The sequence below is a fragment of the Manduca sexta genome, chromosome 27, assembly GCF_014839805.1.
Source record: "Manduca sexta isolate Smith_Timp_Sample1 chromosome 27, JHU_Msex_v1.0, whole genome shotgun sequence".
NCBI classification, from domain to species: Eukaryota; Metazoa; Arthropoda; class Insecta; order Lepidoptera; family Sphingidae; genus Manduca; species Manduca sexta.
In genome coordinates, this window is record NC_051141.1 from 16,703,545 (window position 1) to 16,730,729 (window position 27,185).

Sequence of the window (27,185 nt, forward strand, 5' to 3'; positions counted from 1 at the left end):
TTATAATAGAAATATAAACGGCGAATCAATCGAAGAGCCTGTTTTATTGCCGTCCATATCCTAACACTTTTTTGCAAGTATCTTGTATTTTACATACTTTCTATGAGGTATAATATACGTAACATTCAGCCATCTTTAATCATACCATAATACAATAAAATATAAATATAACCAACCTTCTCATGATATTGAGAGCTTTCTTCACCTCATGCTCGGCGAGATGGTACTCTGAAGCGAGTATGGAGCCCTGCTCTAATGTCACCGACATGCCTGTCCTATCCTTCGCACTCTTGCACGATGTGAACCTTATGCCTGCGTGTTAAGGGTGGTAACAAGTTAGCTAATAGTTGTGCATGCTGGCGTTATAGCGGCGTATTAAGATCTTATTCTTGTACGAATGATCAATTATTGATTGTTGATAAAATGCATTTAATTATCGATTAATTATCGATAATGCCCTGTTTTGGGACATTGATTACGTATTTGGGTTCAAAATACATACATCGAATCGACGACCTCAAAGATTTCAAACTTTAGAAATTAATTATCAAAATCTATTTCTGAGGCAACGAAATATCATTAACGCTATCTGGCAGTGTTTGTTTAATATAAAACTTTTAACATACCGTTCATAAGCCTGGTGGCAAGTGCGGCGAGGTGCAAAATTTCCACGTTCCTAGGCGTTTTCTTGTGAACAGATATGCGCAAGTTCTCCATCACCTCTTCAAGTGGTTTGGTTCTCGACGATGCTGAAAACCATAAATTATTTTTTATGTTCTTTCGTAGAGCAAGATACAGTCCGCGAGCGAGCTTGGGGAATTTTGACGTAATGGCTTTATGCGTGTTAGAATATAAATTGTATTATAAACTAGCTGACCCGACAGACGTTGTCCCGTCTTAACTATGAATTTGCAGCGCGCATTCTGTCAATCGCTGACAGTTATTTCAAACAATTGACAGTTAAATTCAATATTTTGGTTAAGTTTTCTTAACTCTTCTAATTGTTCGCGCAATTTTTTGAATTTTTTCTTTCATAAAAACCTTCTCCTGACAATTACAAACACAACAAAAAAAAAGTAAAATCGGTCCAGCCGTTCACGCGTGATGGCGTGACCGAGGGAAATAGGGATTTATTTTTATATATATATAGATTTTAGTGTGTGTGTACTGACTATACCACCTAAGGGGCTAGGAACCGAAGTTCTGTCTAGGAGAACCTAGCGGCCTCCTTAATCCGATGCATCGATAAGCATATATAGGCCATATCGATAGTGTTGTGTAAGTATTATTGCCTTTCTTCACTCTATTATGTATGGGTGCCTACAAATGAGTTAATTGCGTTATTTGGACTAATACTCCTTTGGGACAATCAGGACTACTAATAGCGCTCGGTGACCGTTCTATTTTAATGAAGCTTTTCTTGTACCGACTCTACAAAATGACCACATTACAACTGATTGTACGAGACTATCCCGCCCTCACTCCCACCACAACTCCTGTAAGCCAGGATCAGCAGTGGCACGCATTTTATGACACCGAGCAGTGAAGCTAGGCCAGTCTCAGGGAAAACTAATTTGTCTTTATCCCGCAACGAAATTAATGAAACAGAAAGATAGGGAGGAGTTGCAAATATTAATTGTCCACTTCCCTCCATAACAAACTGATGGTAAGTGGATCCAGATAGACTGTCGACTGACGAAATGTGATTACCTCTCGCCAGTCGACACAATTATGGCGGCTTATTTGGAACCGGATAAACAAAGGCTGATTCCGGAACACTTACGTGGGCCACTGTGGCGGGTTTTGCACCTTATGTACGAGGGTCACTATACGAGCGGATATATATCCTACCATCATCGACTAGCCGATGATGATGATGATGATGATGATGATGATGATGATGGTGATGATGATGGTGATGATGACGATGACGATGATGATGATGACGATGATGATGATGACGATGATGATATGTTGCGTGATCTCACCCCTATTCGCGGCCATGTGGTCCGGCGGGAAGGTCTTGTTGTGCTTGAGATAGTACTTGTTCAGCCTGTCGAGGTTGTCGCTGTTGGAGTGGTACTGCGGCGTGGTCTCGCCGAGCGCCTCGGCCAGCGTCGCCTTCTCGTTGATGCCCACGTTGAAGAACACCGCCGTTATGGTGAACGAGAGGTGCTGGCGACAACAATCATATAAATAGCGACAATTAATGAAATGCTCTAAATATTAATATATTGTAGTTATGTTCGCTGTAAATTATTAGTTTTAGAATTCGCCTATTCGAATATTTTTATTCGTCGTCGTCAAGTAAAATATTCACGCAGCCAAACAGCTCCACAAAGCACACACCAAGTTTTATGATAATAATTGTATATCACTAAATAATTATTACTGGCCGTGTGACCGGAAATGTACTGAATGCCTCGGTGACTTAGTTGTACTGCATGCGCGATACAATAGCGCTCTGAGGTCCTGGGTTCGAATCCCGAGTCGGGCAGTCATATTTGGGTTTTTCTGCTCAGTATCAGCCCGGAGTCTGGAATTTGTGCCCGATATGGCGATAGGCTCGCCCCCTATCACATCATGGGACGGAACACACTTGGCGAAAAGTGGGTGCCCTGGTTGCGCCTCTGCATACCCCTTCGGGGATAAATGCGTGATGTTGTGTGCGTGTGTGTGTGTGTGTGTGTGTGTGTGTGAACGGAAATGTACCTTCGCGCTAATGGATACTAGACTTTAAATTATCGATATTGCTAATGAATAATTCAGACGGTACTACGATGAGTAGACTTACCTCCTTAGAAGTGAACCTCGCGTACAACGAATCGGAGACGGGCAGGTGCACCTTCAGAGCGCCGCGCGTCCCGCTCACGTACGGCAATGCCATGTTACTGCACATAAACACGAAATTAATTAACAAACTATACGTTACACAAGTATAATTGGACGTAGACACGCAAGGATTCAACCCACAGTATGGTCGAAAATGAGCCGACTAGTTCTAGTCTATAAGGTCTTTTTTCCATTAGTAAAAACATCTTTGTCAAAATATGTTAATTTGAACTTTATATTAACAAAATATAAAATAGAATATCAATGAGCAAAATTACGATTTAAACTTCAATCCTCACTATTCCAATTCTTTTTGTGGGCTGGATCCATCCTTTTTGCATATCTACGTCCGGTTATGCTGAAGACAGGGATGATTGGCGCTTAGTTGGGGAGGCCTACGTTCAGCAGAGGACGGCGACGGGTTGATTAATTAAGAATAACAATAATTTTATTGCACGAAAAAGTACAATCAAATGATACAACACAGACTCTAAGAAATTATCATAAAGCGAAAATAAACCTACATATGCCGAACTATTTTAATTTTACAATTAATCCTTGTGCCATTGTTACTATAATTATCTAGCCACCCCACCATTTCCCACCCACTTTTTCACCGTTTTATCCTTTCATTCAGTTTGTATTATGTGCATGCTGTGACGACTCGTGATTGAAACAACATTTAGGTTTTTGTTTGAAACCTTGTATTAATCAGGTATCGATATATGTTTTGTGAGTCGTTCCTTATAATAAATATCTGTATCATACCGTTTTACAATAACTATGAATTGATTGATTCACCATACTGATATTATAAAGGCGAAAATGTGTTCATTGGTATGGTTCTTACTCTCCCGGACTTTCGTACGTCTGTCTGATAGTTATGTAGCGACAGCGTCGCACATAGTATTACGTAGATGCTTGGATGAGTGTTAACTCACGTACGTCACGTACCAAATAGTATATGAGCACCATGTATATAGAATAAATCAGACCAAATACCAGCTCGTGTCTTATTTCATCTTGCCCTAAGATTATCGCAAAGCTATACAAATTGCCTGAGCAATAAATACTATCACGAAATTAACTGTTTTGTAGAGCGAGACAAAAAGACTGTGGAGTCCAAACTATTCTCTGTTCTTTAGAACTGTAGTCAATATTCGAAGATGCTTGTGACGAGTAATCCATGTTCTAGAAAAAGACTAAAACTGCATGTTTCTGGCCAACAAAATTGCAAAACAGACATTACGTTCTTGTCAATTGTATACAAGAATAATTTTAAAAAATTTGAAGATTCATTTTTGTTATTGTATTTCGTTGGTTTCAGTTTGGAAGACAGGACAGTTTTTTTAACGCTATAGTGATGTCTATTGTCGAGAACTAAAAGGAATAATAATCTACACAATGTTGATTGCGGGTCCATAAGCATCATACAAAAATAATGGTAAATTTTACACAATTAAAAACCCACCTGTGCCCCACTTTGGTGAGCGTGAACACGACTGTCTGCAGATCCTCGACCGCCACCACCATGTCGCCCCACATCGCCTTCTCCGTGGAGTAGAGGCTGAGCAGACCCTCGAACCCGCACAGCGGACCCAAGCCCGAAGACAACACCTTCACTATCACGTCGCCGGGTACTGAACTCAGCCAGCATACTAGACCCGCTGTTGTTGATGTCAACTGAAATTAATTGTAGTGTAGGCTTAATTGATATGTATTTATATGATTATTTGCACTTTTTTACTCAATCCAATACGGCTCGATCGATTTTGACAAAATTTTCATTTGTTACTTAATTACTATATAGCTTTTTCAATATGTAAAGACCCATGCTAATTCTATAATTCAGTGCAATACGAGAGCACTTTAGGAAATAAATATGAGATAAAAAATATATGTAACACTTTCAGGTAGGTAAAGTGGCAAATGAAAAAACTGAATATAATCATAAATATCGAAACAACAAAATATAGAACTAGTAAATCCAGGGAAGTTTCCTTTACACGACGATCAAGCATCGGGATACAGCGAACCAATCTCCCCTTTTAATTTATCGTTCCATTAATGGGACATACTTGCGAATATATGATATAATATCCGCACTATACATCCGTAATTTTATTACACATATACTCACAACTTTTATCGCCGAAGGGGTAGGCAGGTGCGCAACTGGTGCAACCACTTTTTAATATTTTTCAAAATATAAAAATGTACCCACCGCCTGCGAGAAGCAAGTGTCGCGCCTGGTCTGCAACGCTGCGTGCTCCTTGGCCCACTGCGGGGACTCGCACCTGAGCCGCAGCGCCGCGTGCGACAGCCGCAACCACCGCGCCACCGCGTCCGTACTCGTGCGCAGTCTGTCCATGTACAGACGGACCGTGTCTAATTCGTCGTCTGTGCATATACCTGGAAATTATTATAAATATATTGAACAACGGGCAATGCCCCTTGCTCATTTCTCATATAATATTGTTTTTTCTTTTTATTTTTATGGCTAGCATTACAAAACACATTAAATACATGTTTAATACGAATTCATTAATTTGATTTTGAAGGTATCTAAATTTTCATAGAAATTTTATAAATCTAGATTATTAATTTAATAATAATATCTTTTAAGAGTAATTACTGCGACATAAAACAGTAACATCCAAAAAAAACAGTGAATAGTTTTAATATATAAATTGTGGAATGGTATTCTGCATAACAAATTTATATTGTGTTAACGTGACTCGGTGCGTTACGTGCTTGTTACGCACTGTTCAAATAACGCGTGGTGTTGAGAATAAAGCCCCAAATCCCGTCAAATCACTCTACGTAGATTGGTCGCCGCATATCTACTGGGGACTACCAACCGTTCTTATTGCCCATGATGTCGGCCATGGTGTCCAGGACCGGCGTCAGGGTGTCCTCCACGTGTGTGGCCACGCCCTTCAGGTACACCAGGTTGTTGTCTCGCGTCACCTGGTCCAGCTGGGTAACCAATTGCTCCTCAGCCGCCTTAGGTACTTCGGTGGACTGTAAATGTTATGGTCAATTCAGCTTAGCTATAAAGCGATAATTTGTTATACCATACCTTGTACCCTTTCGAAAGGCAGATAGAGTTGTCATTACACCCAAATTTCGCGAGCTACATTAAGTCCCAAGCAAAAAATTGGGAGGGGACATTTACAGGTCGAGTAACTCTAGTGAAACACACGTTCGCAGTACTAACACAAAATCCAATTTTACATAGTGAGTTATAAAAATATTTTATATTTTTACAATTGATGAGACAAATACATACATACAAACAAAACAAAGTATAAGTAATTTCAACCACGAAGACGCGCCCCACCACTTTTTGAGTGGGGGTATTGCCGGGGGTCGCGGGGTAAGGGGACTGATCCGAGCCTCAGTCGAGAGCCGTCAGCGGTTCACACACATGAGTTGTATAATCCACATTCGGCAAATCAATTGATTCATAACGAAAGTTACTCCACGTATTTTTTTTTTTGTTGTTATTATGTATACTTATTGTAATTTTTACACACTTTAAAAAAAAAACAAGATTCTATGTTGCTCTACAGGTATTTTATTTGACGATTTAGAAAAGGCTTTTTGCTTTAGATTTCATTTAACTTCAAATTGGTACAATTTTAATTTCAATAATATGAGACCTAAGAATTCGAACAAACAGAAGAGAACACAAAACCAAATAAGATTAGGATGATTCTTTTTTTATTGATTCTGTTGGGTTTGTTTCTTGCTAACAAAAAGGAAAAACTCATGACCAAAAATTAAACTGCCTATAAAACAACAACAATTTTATTTAAACTAGGCGCCGAATTCAAAATGTGTTTAATAACCATACAAACATAATTACAATTACACTGCAATTTTTTTATACTTTCTTGGTAACCCGTATTATATTATAATGTTAAACGATTTTTGGGTTTAGAGGTTTTGAAGAAAGTTTAAATTGTTTTGTTATTTTTTTAAATGACTATACTCTTAAAGAACTCAACGTTACACTGTTACATTGTTTAAAAATCCCATCAAACCATATGAGAAGCATTCATGTTGATAGTTACATATACCAACCTACGTTAAAGGCGATAAAGATTCTATAGGCCTACTCATATTCTTGTACTATTACAAATAATATAAGAAAATACACACACCTAACAACTACATCAAATAATAAAATTTAAGAAGAGCATCTACCCAATCGTAACGTGACGCTCTTCGGTCATTTGACAATCGTCAGTGATGGTGCAATACAGTGTAAATGACAAAAACGACAAATAAAATTGATGCTTATTATATTAAACTTTTGATTGATATTCCTTTTTTTCTGTCACTTACGCGCCATTGCACTTTCTCTTACGGTACCTATCGTAGTTTGCGTTCTCTCATGATACTCACGCACACTGTAACACATTAAGGAAAATAGCGGGGCGCGTCTTCGTAGATGAATAGATTCTACATATATGGTTTGACTTAAATGAAATGATTTCATAAAATGTTAAACATTGTCTAGATTGGGCTGGAAAGCAGTTTACACCAGAAAATTAATTATTGTTCAAGTACCAGTAGACTAAGTTTAGACTCACTTGGATTAGTAAACAATACTTATATTTATGTTAGTAAGATAATTATATATTCATAAACTAGGCCACTCGTAACCACATGAATTAGTTGTTTTTTTTTTTGCTTTGAATGACGAGACGAGTTTGCCGTTCGTCTGATGGTAAGCGATACGACCGCACATAAACGGTAGCAACACGATCCAACGCCTTCAATTACAAAGTATGGTTTGGTATCCCACTGTGCTCGCCGTCCTAGGACATGAGATGTTAAGTCTCATTATGTCCAGTAGTGACATTTCGTACAATGTCTTTCAAACCGGAACACAATAGTGACTGCACACTGCTGCTTGACGGCAGAAATAGACATTGCGGTGGTACCCACCCAGACGGACTGTCACATATGGATGACCTACCACCAATATGTCAATAGGCCTGCTTTGAATAAACCCTAATCGTTCTTTCGCGAAAACGGACCAATCAGAATAAAGTATTTTTGACACATTCACAAATGACGTATTTTGATTGGTTAATTCTCGGAATCGAATATTCAAATTGGGATCATTTACTATAATCGGCGGTTAATAATGTAATCTCGCTCAAGCGCTGTTGAATTTGTATGTCTTATAAATATCATCTGATAATCAATAGCTCAAATCAAGGTATTTTTTAAATACATTATTCATTCATCGGTGGCGTAATTATATCGCATGCGCGGTACGACATCGCTTTAATGTGCCGGTAAATATTTTTCGTAAAGTGCATTATTGAAACAAATTGCAAGTCGCTTACGTATTCACATGGTATAACATACCATTATACCCCAAAGGCGCTTAGCAAAAAAATTACAATCGATAGTATCGATTTTCTTATTTACACAACTATATTTATATCGCTCAACGCAATTTAAAGTTGAGCATATTAAAATTACAAAGTAATTTAGTCATTCGCTCATTAATTTATTGGCTTCTATAATAACTTTTAAATATTGAATAATACCGTAGCCTGAATGGAATTAAAGTTTGTTAAACTCTTTCATAAAAATCACATTATTTACTTCATAAAAATCGCACATGCGAAAAAATAAAAAAACACAAATTGAGTTACTGTTCTTAAAAAAATGATATTGAAATGAAAATATCTCACCTTTTTCTTATCACTGGTGCCCACATTGTCGACCAAACATCGATACGACACTTGCTCCAGCGACGCGGAACAACGAAAATCGTATCTCAAACTCCCGTGCCGAGTCTTCGTCGAATCGAACGACAGACTCTGTTCATTCAGTTTGACCGAGCGGAACGAACGGAATGAATGGTTCAGACTGCTTCGCTCTTCCCTTTCGCATTTGAAGTAGTCGTGGTGGAAGTGTAGTTGTGCCCCTTCTGTTACAGCTTCGGCGTTTGCAGAGCAGTCATCGATATTCGGAACGCTCGAAGAGAAGGTCGGGAGGTCCCCAGTGGGTGAGGTCTCCTTGGAGCTGGACCCTGAGGACGCGTCGAAAGTGTCGCAATCGGAGCTTATTGTGTCAAACATGCTTAACTGATCGGTGAGGCGGACGACTGTCGACATTGTCTGCAAATAAATGTTTTGCTCATTGATTTCTTTATTACAAATAGAAGGCAATATTTTCCACATGAAGCATCTGATAACTTATAAAATGATTAGGAACATTACACTTAAATTTTTCATCATGTTTATCATTGGATCGTATTACCGACATAGTTAAAGATATAGATGAAAGAAAATACATCATTAATTTATTTCAAGTATAGCAAAATCTAAAAAAACGCTATCAATAATTTTCGGAGCTACAACTAACCTGATTCTCGGGGTCATCGCTCGGACTGCTTTTTGGACAGCTGATGTAAGAGAGCGAATCTTCGACGGCGTACGGATCCCACAAAGTGAGCATACTCTTTACTTTGCTCTTTACGGCTGTAAGATAATATATTTCATATTATAATTTTAGCTGAATATAAAAAAAAATCTTTGCAAACAATATGGCATACAAATTGAAAATTGTGGCATCAACTGTGTGTGGAGTAACCACTTAGTCGAGTCAAGACAAAACTTATGACCACCAATAAAACTAACTCGAATGAGTTGCACGCACTCAAGTTCATGTTAGCATCTTAAAATCAACACTACTTAAACAAATACATCTCAAATAATATCACTCTCAATAGTGAAGTACCCTTACTTACCCTCGACATAAGCTGGTATCCCGTTCGGCTGCTTCGCCTGCAACATCATCAGCACGCGGTCCATGTCGTCGTTGATCTCGTCTCGCAGCCTCCGCACCGCCACCACGTTGTCGTACTCAGCGTGAATCTTATTCGTTATCGAACTCATCTCGGCCTTGGGGCTGTTTATGTCTTTTACTTGTTGCACCAGCCTGGAAACGTTAACACCAGTTACATCGTGATTACATGATTGCCAATCCACCTGAATAAACCCGTTTCATAGGTAACCCGATAGACACTAAAAATAATTTATTGTATATTCGATAGTGTTTGTCTGTGGCATATCTTTATCTATGGCACATAAATTTAATTTTGAATACTTGATTGCAGAATCGCGTCCTTGGTACAGCGGCAGCGTATAGACGTCATAAGATGTATTGTTCATTCTCCAAGTCGGCAACTTCATGTCGTACATCTTCAAGCGCAAACTTAACTTCGTTCTTCTAAATGGAAATACACACCGTTCCAGGAAGCACAGAACTCTAATATGACCGGAAACATATTGGAGTTGTGTGTTTCGCGGAAAAGCGTGATGTCATTTCTTCCCGGTTGGCGAGTGGTATCCGGAATCCTGGCGGACGAGCATATACACTCCCACACGTCCCGAGTGCTAGGTAGCCAGCGTCACGCGTATACGCACAATGGTGTATCACTATCACCGGTCACCAGGCAAACAGGGCGTGCGGCAAGTGACACTAACATTCGAGTAAGTAAAGGATTATTGATTATTCTTCACATGCATCTTAAACCTTTATCCCAGACAGCTGTGCCTTCAGGACACCAACTTTACTCCAATTGTGTTCCGTCAAATGATGTTATAGAGAGCGAGTATATCGCCGGGCACAAATCCCAGACTCCTGGCTGATACTCAGTGGAATAAAACCAGTGTGACTTTACCTGACCCAGGATTCGAACCCGGGAAATTAGATTGTCGTATTGCACAAGAAATACAATTACGCCAAAGAGGCGAAGAAAAATATTTCTTTTTAAAAATGGAAAAATACGCACAGCCGCAATAAAGACTAACCTTATCAGCCCACCGGTTCTCTCAGCTTTGTGCGTGTGCGCAGCAAAGGCTCCGACGGTGATGACGTCATGGAAACCGGTCTTGTTCAGGGTGTCGTTGTGCACCCACATGCGTTGTAGGTGCAGGTTGATTGGCGCGAACTCCAAGCTAGGGTCATCTGCACAATGCGTGGTAGAATATTTGATTTTAAATAATATGTAGCAGTTTGATGCTATGTTATAAGTGAGAGAATATAAGAGTCAAAGTTCCGTTCAAAAATAAGAAAGTGAATTCTACCGTCACAGTTTGGAAAACCTTCATTAAGCTGGTTTTAAGACAATATTCATGTTCATCTTTTAACAGAAAGTTTATGTTCAAACTACTTCGTTGTGTATCGTGTACGATTTTAAGTCTCGCTGGGCACCTATAAAATGTATTTTTAACAAAAAACCTGTCATCGAGAGCTACCTACCCTTCCTGCTGCTCGCCTTGAAGAACGTGTTGTCCAGCCCCTGCATGCAGCGCTTAACGTGGCAGTAGTGCTTGAGCAGCGAAACATGGGTGCCGACCAGCTCCACCTGCCTCCCAGGCCACTGGCCACATATATCCGCGACTGACAACAATTCTTCAAGGAGCTCCCGCTCTCGCTGGATATAGATGTTCCTGGATACCAATGACGTCATATCAGGTAATGTAGCGCATCGCAGATTTGTGCACCATGTTGTACAGAAATAGACAACCATAAAGCGAGTCAAAATTGATGGTTTCGAACAATCAAAAAATATGCTTATTCTTATATAACAAACATTTTATTCGATCGCGTTGACAGAATAGTGTTTCAATTAAGAATGTAAGACAGTACATGATACACAACCAGAAGGCGTTAGGACAATACTGAGTCACGGGATAATTCCGCCGTTTCAAGATTATTGTTAGACTGCAACATGAAACAATAAAGTTGCATGTAATGATGCTAGATGAAACAAAAACACTTCAAGAAATCTTGTCGGGTTCAGAAGTAATCTTGAAACAACTGCATACGGTATTATCCCAAAGACCCCATAAAATGTATTACAAATGAGCAGTACTGCATCAGTACTCACAGTAACTGCGCGGGCAGGGTGTAGCATATCTTCGGCTCAGCCATAACCTCGTGCACGGTGATGTCGCCGCCGAGGCCCGAGTGGAACCGGTACGTCACTTGGAAGCTGTTTACGAAGTTCTGCTTGATGAGGCTGCTGTACGAGGGGAACTTGAGCTTCACGCCCAGTCGCGGGGGGAGCGACTGCGACCTACGGTGGCAGAGAACCTTCTGCTGCAGGTCGATACTGGTGGTGTTGTGGATGGGGCTGGTGCCGATGTACGAAGGCTCGAGGCTCCAGCCGTTGATGGTGACGAAGCCGACGGTCTTGTTGTCGCGCGTCACTAGCGCCACCCTAAGCCGTTGGGCTTCCTAGAGTTAAATTGGTTGATGTTTAAACAGCTTGTGAAATTTTATGAAATAATTGAGCGAGAATTCACACGATAGAATACTTGGAAATGGAACGGTCTGCAGAAATGAAGATCCACAGGTTCAAGACCCAAGTCAAACACATCTGCCTTTTCGAAGTTAGTTGTGTATTGATTATGAATTATTCGCTTCCACGATAAAAGAAAACACCCTGAGGAAACCTACATACCTGAAAATTCGAGAAAGAAGAATCTGGAAAATATGTGAAGTCAATCCAATTACTAGCCTAGCGTGGTGGACTAAGGCCTTAACCCTCTTAGTAGTAGAGGAGGCCCGTGCTCATCAATGGACAGTATACAATACCGCAAATTAATTGAGCGGAAACTTATAAAAAAATCTCAGCACTATAAATCAAATTATATTTTTTATGGCTTACGGAATAATAAGATTATATTGCAACTACCATCCGTTTATGAAATATAAGTATTTACACAAAACAAGATAACATACTAATACGTAACGTACATATAACGTAGTACTTTTACAGTGGATGTCCTATGGTCGATGATGCGTACCTGTATAGTGGTGAGCTTCAATGAAGTGAAGCCCATGGGCACGGCGGTGTCGGAGACTGGCTCCCGCACGTCGTACAGCACGATGCGCACTAAAGTGTCACCCGCGAGACCGTCGCTTGCGCGGAACATTATAGTACGAGAGAAGCACGGGTTGCTGCACGTCTGTATACAAATTTTATACAAACAACATTTTAGAATACTAACTTCATAATGAAAGAAAAGTATGGAAAAATATGTTTTCATCACAATTCATTTGAATACATTATTTTTTATCTTTGTTTGAGAAACTTTGTCAGTATCACTAAAAAATCTATATCTAGCAACTTTTTTACTCTCCGTATTCAATTTCCAGAAGAAATTTTCTTTTTCCCCATATATATTTTTTTTATAAAAAAAATTGTATAATTGTAAAATGTAAATAGATATTGTAAGTTTGACTTTTCAAACGACCAACACCTCAGTCTCCCGTGACCAGGACAGACAGCCAGAAATCAAAAGCATACATAACCCTGCACAAACATATGCATAATAATCAATATAGACATAAACGTAAGCAACATTACAAGGTATTGGAAAGACATGCGACCGGATGTAAGTGTCAAAAACGATGCGCTTACACGTGTGTTACACGTACGCAATGAGGAAAACAATTCCGCAGATAGAATTGCAAAGTATCAACTTGTGTTTGTAGTTTGTACCCTATCATCGGCGCGCATTTGATATCAGCAGTAACTGGAGAGAACTGAACATCATAGAGACCGATGATAGTTAACTATTTTACCAGTGGCTACACACTGCTGCTTGGCGGAAGAAACAGACATTGCGGTAGAACCTACCCAGGCGGACTCTTACATATGAGAAACCTACCACCAGTAAATGATGGAGACTATCAAACAGACATAAAGATAGAAATCTAGAGACGCCTATAATTAGGATCGATATTGGCACGAAATTAGATCCAGCATCCGAGACTCAACAAGTTTTCCAATTAGTCCCTACTCGCGACATATATTGTGCAAATAATCCCTGACGCAGAAGTTTTAGTAGTAGTTAGACTATTGAATGCATGAACGCTTCTAGGTAGGTATCACGACAATGGTTAAATTGCCGCTAAGCAGTGTGGGAAACTTGTATCAAGTTAAATAATGATTTCTAATGTTTACACCAATGTTAGACATTGAAATAAAACTATTTAATGGTTTTTATCGCGGCTTTTATATTATAATTTTCTCCCGACGTTCCGAAGAATTTGCAGTCTTCATAGTCACGAGGGGCGGGGGGCGTTTATAATATGAAAAACCGCAATAATATCCGTAAAATATTTTTATTTCAATTGTATTTAAGTTGGTAACAATTGAATATTGTAACACGCGCAATGCAGTGGGAATGTTGTATTTTATTATGTAAAGCTTTTGATAGATGGCTAATGTCTAGACGAAATTACTATTCGGCAAACGAATTTAAGCTGGGTATAAAAACATTAACCGCTATAAACTATCATTCTTCTTCCACCTCTCGTAAATTAATGGCCGATCCGTCCTAAACAAAACCAAGTTACAGTAAGGATTCATTATAGTTTACATCCGGCCACATGCAGATGTCTATCCATTCTGCGAAATCTAGTCCCGATGATACCGCGGTGAGAGATTCGTACCCAGGTTCTCGTCTCCGTTCGCGCTAGACCTAGAGGCTACGTGGAAACACTCACCTCAACAACCTCAGTGGTGCCATATCTGATGCACTGCGACTTTGGATTCTTGACGTACAGCACCGCCATAGGCGACGGTGGCCGGCCGTGCGCGTCACACAGCAGGTTATCGCACGAGAGCGCTAGCTCGCACAGCGGTACCTCGTTCATATCTACAACATTAAGTGGTTATCCTGAGCCAACGAGAAAATAAGACAACCCCCCCCCCCCCCTACTTAAGAAATAGGCTGTCCGATAAACAAAGCTGAGAAACAGACACTTAGACTCGTATTCACAAACAACGCTATGAAGTAGCACAGTTTTCCCTAACGCCTAGCGTCAGCCATTTCAAAGGATTTTTTGGTCCTGTTAACTTTGTTTATCTGACAGCCAACTGAATCAAAGCTGTCGCATCTCATCTCATCAGCCTACAACTGTCCACTGCTGAACATAGGCCTCCCCTAGAGCGCGCCACGTTGCTCGGTCCTCCGCTCTCCTCATCCAGTGTCCACCGGCGATCCTGCGAATGTCGTCGGGCCAGCGGGTCGGAGGTCATGCTACGCTACGCTTACCGCGACCAGTAAGTCACAAACGTCTAATACTAGCACCGTTTTCCAAAAAGTTGTAAATTATATCCACTAATTCGAATTATTCCATAATAATCACCGTTTCATTACTTTATAGCTGAAATAAGTTGCATTGCATTGTTGTGTTGATTGAATTTTAATATTATATTAATGAAGACTATGTCGATAATAGTTTGACAGTAAAAAAATTATCCGCTTTGCGCTGCGCCATATATGCGCCGGCTCTTACTGATTTCCGAATGAAGAAACATCATATGGAAAAGTAAAAAAAAAAATTAATACTCAAAAATGAGACGAGTCTAAACCACACAACATCGATGATAAATGTGAATTTAATTTCAGGTTAACAAAATTGAATGCGACCGATATTTATTCTGGTGATAAAGGATACTTCATTGAATACGAAAAATTACATCGTGCTATTCAGTTCAGCTGAATTTTGATCAGTGTAGCAAAGAATTTTCATATATTAGGTATCTATGCGCGCCTTATGATACTAAGTATATGAAAAATTATTAAAACCGAAGCAATATAATTTATTTCTGATTCGGGTTTATATTTTACATATAATTAAACCGAATGCAAAGGGAATCATTCTCATCATACTTGATTTTGAGGAGTTCCCTGCTTCATCTTCGAGGCTCAAGGTCGAACAACAGTATTTTCTAATATGATAGTATTTTGAAATATTATCGAACACAAAATAATCATCAAAATTCTATTGGTTTTGAGGGTCTCCCCGCTGCATCTTCGCAGTCCAAAGTCCCATGCCAATAAAATTAAAATGGGTCCATTTCGGAGCTATATGAAACTCTATGCAAAAATAATCAATTAAAACGGACAACAGAGTAAAAAATTATCACTAAACAAACATAAAAAAAAAACTCGACGAATAGATAACCTCTCTCTATTGAAGTTGTTTAAAAAGAGTGCAGGGTTCGGAAATCCTCTTTGTTATAACCTTCCCTGAAAAGCCCACCTTCCAGCCAAGAAAATTATCATGTAAGTAAATATTTCACTGGTACACATGTAAAATCTGACGTAAACGTGCATCACTCAAAATTCAACTGCTGCCGTTTATTCGTAAATAAAACGGACTGGCGACTTCTGTGCTTTAATATATTTATATTCGCGTCGGATCGAAAACAACAAAACAACACATACCACTGGAAGGCACCTTTCAAATGTTAAATGTATAACGTATCGATTGACAACTGAAAACTTTTTACTGCATGAAATGTGTGCAATACATCCGGCCGGGCCGACCTGAGAACGGCAACATCATTAAATCACAACACATCACACTTTCAAATGGTAAAAAATGACATTAAACCAGTTTTAGGGACTGTTCGTGGAGTGATTCATCACAAGTTACCGATACATTATAACATGGAAAAATAATAAGAAAAATTCTGAACGCACCGAACTATTAGATAACACATGCAAATAGTAATAAATATAAATATAGACAATAAATTGTAAACAAAACCTAATACATAGAGGAAACACTGGACTGTTACTGAAAAATGTTCTTTATGAAAATGATATAGCGAAATGTCAGTTTATGCAAAGCGTTCTCGCGACGCGAGAGGAAGCAATCGTCCCGCGGGACAATTGAAGGTCGATTACGTAATGAACACAAGTACCTACATTACAAAAATGTCTAGCATACAATTGTTTTTCAATAAAACCTTGACAGATCTGAACTAAAATATATGGACGTCTCGAATCCCAAATATGACTATTTAAACCATGATCCACCTCTTCCAAGCGAAGATATTCCAAAAATATTGTTATAAAAAAAACGATCTTTCAAAACACCTCAGTCTTTAATTATTTCCTTATAAACTAGTCGTATATTTGACCACAATGATATCTGAATTTAAAAGCAACAAAATAATATCGTCATATGAACCTTTATGTTCCACAGCATCCATTAAGAGTGATGAGCGTAAGTGGTCGAGTGTGGAAGTCTCTTGGTATTCGTGGACAGCATCTTCAATCTTCACTTAACTATGAGAGCTATTAACTGCCTTTAACCTCGGCCCTAACATATTTCGCGGTGCAGCGCACGACGAGTCGACCGCGAATGCGACCTTCAAATGGATACTTCGTGATCCGTTAATATTTCATTTTAGTTTGTTGATCGAAAGTTCTGGGTAATTACTAAGTTACTGATATGTTTTCATTTTTACAACAATTCCTGTTTCAAAGTCGTTTAACAAACTATAGAAGAGTCATGGCCGACGGAACATACATTTTCGAGTTAATTAATGTTTCAGCGACCTCGTTATGAACACGTATTTACAGCAAAGTTTCCTTGCACTTTGCCAGTAACGCAAATGCATACGTGTGTATTGATAACATAATAGATAGATTATGACAAGAAGCAAAGCATTTTCTTATTCTACGTGACTACAATGGATATGGTATTAAGTATCATTGCGTAGTGCAAAGTTATGATGTCATTTACCATATTTTTCATTGTCTTGTTTATACGCAGGATGTTGCGCGAAACTCGTTCCTCAATTCACCCCCTTTATAATGACAATAATGGCCGCTAATTAAGGTAGTCGTAGTATTACATCAGAAATGATCATAAGTTTATGATGAGAACTCGCAATTGATTCGCGCCGCGTCTCTATTAACAACCACAGACAATTTTAGTGCCAAATTCTACTGAATACTGGGTAATTTTATAAACTGTAACATCTTAAACATAGTTATTTGATAAATAAACGATTCATTGTTATTATTTTTATACGATACGACGTTGTGTTGTTTGAAAATAAGATGAATTTATGAATATTTACTTACTGTAGAAAAATCCTAAACCAAGTTTGTTTTTTAGTATGTATGTAAATATGTCATTTAAAAGTAGGTCTACGTCCGGATCTAATGTGGGGTGTTACTTAGGCCGACGCTGACTGACGTCGCGGTATTTCACGGCACAGATTTTTTTTTGTGCTAATGTCCTTTTAATCCTATTTTCAATGAGTTTAGAATTCATGTTACTTTATTTCGATACAATTATGCCACAACACATCACGATGTGTCACGACATGCCGCGGGACGCCGCGTCGCGGCATGCCGTTTTATTCCACGGCGTCTCGCGTAGCTGTGCTGAGTGCGGAGGCAAGGCTTAAAGCGCGAGCTCCCTCAATTTATGTACCCACAATTGTTTTATCTTCAACGTATCAGTTCGTATTTTTTTTTCTTCATGTTCAGCAAGAACTGCTATTAATACGAAATACTAGTCAATCTTAACGACACAACAACTTGGAAACCGCGCTGAGCAAAACTGGTTGAATGTTAGAGTAGCTGGGCGTTCTGCGGGTGCCACAACATGTCGCGCGGCGTGCGGAAGCATAAATAAAAAAAAGCAGCGCGAAATCAGTCAGCGGCGGCTCTTATTCGTAAATAATTACCGTCACAGACATAATTACCTCTTATTTATATGCACAAATGATTCCTAATTGTCTCATAATAAATATCCAATAAATTTATTGAATATATTTTTAACAAGGACCAGCAATAATTTCTTTGTTTTGCTGAAAATAATTAAACAAACAATTGATTTATTATTAAAGTAGTTTGTTAAGTCGATAATTGTGAAATAAAATGTTAACAAAAACAAATGATTTTTGTACAAGACTGACTCAATACTATTAGTACAAAATGTCTTATTACTATATACATAATAATGAAGATAGATTTGTACTAATTAATTACCTATTTAGCTACTATTTAACTACCGTAAATTGTAGTATTTAAAAAGATTTAATTTAAAAAAAATATTTTTTGTTCTGTATAAGTTACTATTTAACTAAAGTTTATAATTTTAGTGTACTTACAATTTTTTAATAGAAATTTATTACGTGATTGTCATAAACTTCCTTTATCCTAAGCTAAATCTAATCATCTATTTTCTAAATATTTTTATGGTCCAGAAGAATATTAAGTCAAACTGAATCACTAAAACTTTAGACCCAACGAACGGTTACCAGACATCATTAATTTAAAAAATATTTTAATATGATGACACCACAGCATTGTGCAAATTATCATCAAAGATGTCTCACAAACAGCAATTATTCATAATGGAAACACTAAATAAAAAAATCAGAAATGTATTACGTAACTATTTAAAATAATGTATAAATACACGAATTATTTAAACGACGCAATTTCTAGAAAAGCAAAATTATTATAACTCAAAATTTCTGATACATGAACAAAACGGATGAGATACCATATTTGGTAGCGAAAATTTCAAAATATTTTTTTCTTATCTACAATTCATGGCAGCTTATTTTATAACGAATAGTAACAGTTAATCGTAATAACATTGTGTATATACTTCGCTATGAAATAAAATCATGTTATGACATTAACTACCGCGATATTCAAATAACACATATTTTTTCAAATAATTGTTCATAGTTTAAGTATTTATTCATGATTCGTAGATCATACATCTATTCATGTGAATAAAATCTACTTGTCTGTCTGTGATTATGGTGAAAAGTTGCCGCCTGCACGTCTGTACGGCTGTATGACAATGTACCGCGTCTTCTACTCGTATATCTGAACATTATCGAACTACAACCTTACCAAACGACAGGTCGCGAAAGAAACATCCCCTTGAATATTAATTAAAAGAGCAAGATAAAATGAAATAACAACTGCGACAAATCTTCGATACCGTCTTCATTACCAACCTGCCAAGACTGAGTTCTTAATTAAAGCTCAGAGTTGAATCCGATAATTTTAATCCCTATAATAATTGAAACTGTGCGGGATCCAGATGGAAATTATCCCGGCTCAGTTATTCAATTGACATTTATTGCAAAAAGGTATCCTTTATCGATTCAAGTTCTAGTTTAAAAAAATACTGCGGAATGACATGGATCTATTCAACAGTTCGCACGTGTTGCACCTATCTAAATGTACGAATTACAAACAAATAAAAATGTGTCATTTTGCTATTCAAATTGACGTGGTTTTTAATTGTAAGTTTCACTCATTCGCCGAAATAAATGCCGAGCACCGAAAATTCAACGCTACAGTAAAGATATCACCAAACCTAATAACCGTACGGCATTTAACACAATTCAACCAATTATAACACGAAACAATAAAACGCTCAAACACCTTTTACAATATTCGTATTGTATAAAGTTGTTTTCGCGTTTTATTGTTCCCGAAAGGCATTCATATATAAATCACATAATCGTTGTTGCTCGGGATTTCGCTTTCACTAAAAAGTGCGCAATTCTTTTCAAATTTTTCCAACAGTTGCGAAAACAACACAAATGTTTACGTAAAATAAAAAAATATCAACTCAACAATAGCTTGTCAACATTTTCATTATCAAAATGATGTTAAATAAACGAATTGATTAAATATTTTTTTTCAGTGATTTTATTTAACTTTTACCGCGTAGTATAGGAATTAGTGACAAACACGGGGCTATGCTTAAAATTTAGTAAATTTATACGTTTGTTACTTCAACAATGTAATATTAAAATACGGTCAAAAATAAACATATGACGTTTCATTAAATATTCTTCTGGTTAGGGCCCTATACTGTCTGCCCATATTTTGCAACATAGCAGCGAAAGAAACCAGAATCTAACACAAACATTCATGAGAATAACAATAAAAAGCATCCTTTTTACTACATTCTAATTGAAATATTACAACTGAATGACTTTATAAACGGAACGGAATTCCTAGGGCTCTACTTTTATGTTGCCTTTATGAAACAAGCTCGTAATTAAAATGGAACGTTCTTCACTATGAAATATAATTAACTTTCCCTTTACCAACAAACAATTTAAAATTTTCTTATTTATTAATTAACATAAATTCCTGACTGGCATAACTTTTTATGAAAAATAAGAATATATTATTATTAAATCCAACAATTCTTGATAAGTTTCTTCAATATGGCTTTATTGAATATTAAAACTTATAAAATAAATAAATACCACGTACTTGATAAATAAATGCTATATTGAATTATAACTGCAATTTAATATTGATTGATTTCCCATAATTTGTTGTAAACCCTAAAAATTATTTGAAATACGCATATTTAAGAAGCCATGAAATTTAATTATTATACGCTATTTCAAACACTAAAAAAAATTTAAATTCGCCATTCACATAAACTTCCAAACGGCCAGCACGAAAAACATAAATGACTAAAGAAAAATAACAACAAAATCACAGCCACTATTCAAAAAAGAAATAAATAAAATTCGAATTTTAAATTTTTAAATATAAATTGCACTCACCGACTACGACGCCTTTCTGCAGTCTGTGTGTGTCTATGTCGACGGTGGGTCTGATCCTGTTGAGGCGGTCCTTCAGCGCGGCGAGCTGCGTGTGGATGCTCTCGTAGGACGCCAACTGTATTGCCTTCAGCCACAACGTCCGTTCGGTTTCGTGGAACGTTGCCATTCTATAGCACACGCCGTTATCCCACACTGTATGTACACGTACTTCATTATCACGGGTATACGGTTACTGTTGAAAATTACCGTGCAAGCGGCTTTGGGCGGTACGGTGTTGCATTAAGGCCGTTTGAAAAATACTTTTAATGCATAATATATTAAATGATTATATCGACGGGTTTAAGGCTATTCGACTTTAGCGACATTTTTAGCAACCCTAAGTTTCATACGTGTTTAAAATCAGCTCTTTTATCTATGTTTTTTTTTTAATCTAGTTAAAATGTATTGAAAAAAATAATGACGATTAAGTCAATTAGCCTTTGAACCGTCGATATTATTTTTATGCACCTTTTATCGGTGCACACGTGCTTCCTATATTGCGCTATAAGCTATAGGTTTTCAGGCAATGATTGGAACATTTTTACGGGAAATTGCTACTTAATAATTATCATTGATTTAGTCTATTCTAATCGCGTCAATAAATACATAAAATAGGCAATCTTCAGGAGTAGTCAGGAACAGCTCCAAATATAATATTTTTCTAAATCGTTTCTTTTTTAATATATCTTAAACCAGAGACGTTTTGAAATGGAGACATAACTATTTATATTTTTAAACAGTATGATATTGATATAAAATAAAACGAACCGCGCACCTCAATAATAACCAGAGATATATAGACAACTATGAAAACACAAGAAACATACGCGAAAGAATCGCGTTTGATAAGGGAAAAAGTAGCCTATGGCACTCAGGAATAATGTAGCTTTCTAGTAGTGAAAAATGAATTAAAATCGATTTAGAAGCTCCTGAGATTAGTTTGTTAAAAAAAAATCTACTTTATGTATTTCTATAGAATAGTATAGATTTAAAACACATTCTACACATAGTACACAGGCGGACTTAATGCCAAAAGCAATCTCTCCCAACCTCAAGGTGGAGCAGAAATAAAAAGAGGCAATTAATAAAAAAAGGGGATAATAACGTAGACAAAACATTGTATCACAACAAATCAATTCTATACCCACAATATTTTCTCACCGACACAAAGTAAACTAACACAGTACTTATAAAGAAACAAAAGATGGTAAAAGCTGCGTAGTCTGCGCCCACGACACCGCCATAGGTCTGTGGGCGGTAAGAATATCATGTGGCATTAGGGATGCCAATTTTTTTTCAGTCTATGCTTAAATGGGAAAAAAGTACAAGACTTCAGTTTTTTACCCGGGACAAATAAGAAACTAAATTATTTTGTGACATTTTTTTTTTATATTTTCCGAGGATCGAATAAATTTTAACATATTTTTAACAATCAATACAATTATAGTCATAATTAAAAACTAGTATCAACTCGCTTTTTATTAAATTTGTTAAAAACCGAGTCGTATTGATATGTATGCGGACGTTGCGTGCGTGAGTACTTGTCAATCGTAGATCGATCGATTTACGGGACATAATCTGTCCCGCCGGGACATTTCAAAATGTGCCTAAAATACGGGACATCCCGGTAAATACGGACGTCTCGCAACATTATGTGGCATGTTCATTGTTCAACCTTATTAGATCTGTATACATCGATCTGCAGGGTAGATTTATAAAGAGATTAATAAAGCGACTACGTAACAAACAAAAAAATTGAAATCACGTCTTAAATATTACATTAAAATAAAACTATTTAATGGATTGTATCGCGGTTTTTATATTATAATTTTCTCCCGACGTTTCGAAGACTTTTCAGGGCCCTTATTCTCTATCTCACACGTTATTTTGACAGTGCGTAACAAGCACGCAACACAACGCGTCATGTTTAGGACTATAGAAATTTGGCTTACAGAATACCATTCCACGCACATTTCTCGAAGATAACATGACACGGCCACGTTACGCGGTTACACTATCATACACAATAAGGGCCCAGGTTTCGTGGCCACAGGGTGGACTAAGGTATTAGGTATTACGATTATAATTAGGTACCGATTCCAAAATTGGTAATCAGTAATATAATGATTTCTTATATTTACGCGAATGTTAGACATTGAAATTAAACTAATTTTCCGGATTCTATCGCGGTTTTTTGTTTTTTATTTTTTTCCCGACGTTTCGAAGACTTTGCAAGTCCCCCCGTGACCATGAAGGCTGCAAAGTCTTCGAAACATCGCGAGAAAAATAAAAAACAAAAAACCGCGATAGAATCCGGAAAATTATATTAATTTTAATCAGTAATATATATATTTTTTTATAATGAAACAGTTTTTCGGAAAATCCCGCTACATTATTTTTTGTTTCGACGTGCTAATCTCAGAACTACTACACCGTTTCTGAATTCCTTTTCACTAAAAAGAAGCTACATTATTCCAAGTGTTATCATTAATAATCTCAAAGGTAATGTACTATTCCAATCAGATGTCCTAAGTTTATTGCATTACTTTACACGTTAATTTAATTAATATTAGCCCTAAACGAAAAGAGGATAGATCCGCATAAATAACATTTGCAAACACTCGACGTGTTTTCTACAATAACGCATGCACGGTGTTGACGGGGCACAAAAATAAAGTACTTCACACACAATATGATATGTTATATCGACGTAAAAGGAAAAATTGTAAACAAAATATAGCACAGCACGTGTGTCTGATTGTTGAATTTAAATTTATTTATTTGTTGTTATATTTATATGTTTTTAATAATTTAATATTACTCGAAGTCAATAAGAATACAAACATTTTCTATAAAAAAAAAATTCTTCTCTAAATTATTTTAAATCACTGAAGTATCTACCACTGAGGTAGTCATATTATATATCAGCTATGCGAGCTAACCTAAACTAACTTATAGTTTTTGGTCTATAACCCGCTATAAAGTTCACGGTTACTGAGTAGGTGAAAATACGACGCAAATATATGACGTGTATAAATATTATTATAATAATAACGTAAATTAAAATGACGACAACTTTTTTCCGATATAAGATTGTCATGAAACAAAGCTCTATTATATTCTGTCCACATATGAAAACTAAATGAAAATCGAATCAGTCATTTTAAAAATGTGTTCGTACAAACTGCAAAACAGACAGAAAATGATTCTAAAAAACGCCAAGTTTTGTTTTATTACCTCGCTTATTAGCCCCTTTTGATTACATTTATTTCAATGTACAGACATACTAGATTCTGCAGTTATATTAAATATATAGATGACAGTGTGTGCACATCTCAGAGTTATGATCGGCCATTTTAACAAGGAATGCCAGGATTAGGGTTGATGGCATCGACCTGGATTGCATCCTCAAGATGCAGCTATTCAAACTGCATTTAAAATTAAATTGAAAACCTTAAAATACTCATTGTTACATAGTGTACAAACATACAAAACTACTTAATATTTATATACGTAACTAAGTCCATCTAATTGGTAACAGGAGCGAATTGTTTACTTATTATTGCGCTGCGTATACTCTTTCGATATCACCTTTTATAACAAGGCATTAGTATCAGGTTTCCTCGCTTATATTTTCCCACGGAAAGTGCACGCATGTACGGGCAAAGGGCGCGTTATCAAACATAGTCAAAATGAAAGACAAGGATGAACTCTGCCGTGCTAATCGAGAAGAAAGTAAGTCAAAGGCGGCAAATTATTATTACTGATTTGAAATGTACGTTAACAATAATAATAATATCAGCCCTGTATTATATACTTGCCCACTGCTGAGCTCCGGCCTCCTCTACTACTGAGAGGGATTAGGCCTTAGTCCACCACGCTGGCCTATTGCGGATTGGTAGACTTCACACACCTTCGAAATTCCTATAGAGAACTTCTCAGATGCGCAGGTTTCCTCACGATGTTTTCCTTCACCGTTAAAGCGAACGATAAATTCACAAAGAATACACACATGATTTTTTAGAAAAGTCAGAGGTGTGTGCCCTTGGGATTTGAACCTGCGGACATTCGTCTTGGCAGTCCGTTCCACACCCAACTAGACTATCGCCGCTATTGAAATGTACGTTAAATGAACTTTATTCCTCTCTAGGTTTCATACATCTATGTAAATTAAAAATGCATTTTCTTGTGTGATAAACGGCAGTAAGAACAGTAAGATAATCTAGTCAACCATGTAATAGAGCAGAACCCCGTTTTCTGACTCACTGTCCTCTCGACGACCATGACAGAATTGTCAGTCAGCCTCACGGCAACTTCTAGAGGCCACTCCACTTACCATCAGGTGTAGTGGAGACACTTTAACGTATTTTACCAAATTAAAACACGTGACATAAACACAGGTATCTCAAAACAAGCAAATAATAAAATATATCTTCATAGAAGTCCTTCCTCTACACTCTATTATTACACATATACTTGAACAACGATATCACTGATAGCTATATTCAGTTCGTTAAAATTACAATTCGAGTTTCATAAAAGAACAATGCAACACTTTTCCAGTACAAAGTTAGTACGGGAGTAAATACAGAGGCTATCGCTGCAATCGCTAACGAAAAATTTTCATTGCATAAAATAACTGCAAATGCAAACATCGTGCGTTGTTTTAAGCCAATTCTTGTACTGCTTCTCGGAGTTATCTCATCAGTGTTATTCAACAATGTATGCAACTTAATACATTTATGTCGGAGTTTGCAATTTTTACATTTAACAAATTATCCATTTGTAATTAAAGCGATCAACTCGTTAAGGTGCGATCTATAAATTACGTCACACTTTTAGGGGGGGGTGTGATCAACAAAGTGTGACATTATGTGAGAGGGTGGGATTATAAGTTTCATGACGTCACATGACGTCTTCAGTATTAAAACAACATTCATTTAAAAAAAAAAATACTTAGAAATGTATTCTATTTCTGGCTCTACATAAGGTATATGTAAAAGTGCATAACGTGTGACGTCACTCAAAAAGGTAAAGGGGTCTTGTAAATGTGGCCACGTATGAACTGGAAGGGTTTAAAAAAGGCATTGAATTCATGGGAAGTCATTTTTAAATGGCCCCTGAGGTGTGAAGTAGTATTCAAGAGACCGTATGTTATGTTTTGTTATTTTCTGACAAAGCATAATCTATACTATTATATAAAAGCTAGTGTACCATATGAGACATCTATATGATTATATACCTTCTCTAATCTCTAGTGCCTTTAGCCTTATATGATGAGCGTAGCTTAGTGAGATGCAGTTTTTTTGCATTCATAGTTTTAATTTTGAATATGCGGGCGGTGGCTATTAGTGTTGAATAGAATAATAAAGTAGAATTTCCGATATTTTGCGACCTTTCCAGAAATCTCGCTACATCTATTTGGGCACTGCTCTACATAGAGCATTTAACTGATGGTATTCCGTAACACCTAAAGGTTTCTACATCGACCTAGGTACAAATACTCTGACCTATATCCGCCTCGATCGAGCTTTATTCAGCCGACGCTAGACCGGCGAAGCGAAAATTCCTACTGATGGGTTTTATGTAAATCCTTCTTTGTTTTAATTCTTTTTTACCGATGGAACTCTTGTATTTTTTCATTCAGGCAATGACAACAGATAATGATCCGTTTAAAGTTTTCCAAAAAAATCCTAATATGAGGGTCTAAAAGAGATCCCTTATAGCATATAAACTATTACGTGTAGATCCAAGATTTTCGACTGTATTGGCGAGATTGTTTTTGTACAACAGAATCTATATATTATATAAAGATGATGAGTTTGTTTGTTTTTTTGAACACGCTAATCTCAGGAAAGACTGCTTCGAATTGAAAACATCTTCAAGT

At 37.1% G+C, this 27,185-nt stretch overlaps 1 protein-coding gene across 3 annotated transcripts in view; it reads right to left on the reverse strand.

Moving 5' to 3' along the window:
* Positions 1–27,185, reverse strand: part of LOC115439928 (inositol polyphosphate-4-phosphatase type I A) — a 44,714-nt gene that overhangs the window by 9,014 nt on the left and 8,515 nt on the right. For 2 of the 3 annotated variants that reach the window (XM_030164006.2, XM_030164008.2), the window contains exons 3-18: positions 21,260–21,451; positions 14,392–14,543; positions 12,684–12,845; positions 11,762–12,111; positions 11,131–11,321; positions 10,680–10,836; positions 9,614–9,804; positions 9,229–9,344; positions 8,553–8,981; positions 5,694–5,856; positions 5,057–5,244; positions 4,304–4,515; positions 2,795–2,891; positions 1,989–2,175; positions 627–749; positions 177–312 (exon numbers count right to left, since the gene is read on the reverse strand). In XM_030164006.2, coding sequence (XP_030019866.2) covers positions 177–312; positions 627–749; positions 1,989–2,175; positions 2,795–2,891; positions 4,304–4,515; positions 5,057–5,244; positions 5,694–5,856; positions 8,553–8,981; positions 9,229–9,344; positions 9,614–9,804; positions 10,680–10,836; positions 11,131–11,321; positions 11,762–12,111; positions 12,684–12,845; positions 14,392–14,543; positions 21,260–21,451 — 3,046 coding nt within the window. The remainder of the gene's footprint in view (positions 1–176; positions 313–626; positions 750–1,988; positions 2,176–2,794; positions 2,892–4,303; positions 4,516–5,056; positions 5,245–5,693; positions 5,857–8,552; positions 8,982–9,228; positions 9,345–9,613; positions 9,805–10,679; positions 10,837–11,130; positions 11,322–11,761; positions 12,112–12,683; positions 12,846–14,391; positions 14,544–21,259; positions 21,452–27,185) is intronic. The other variant, XM_030164007.2, reaches the window with a different exon arrangement.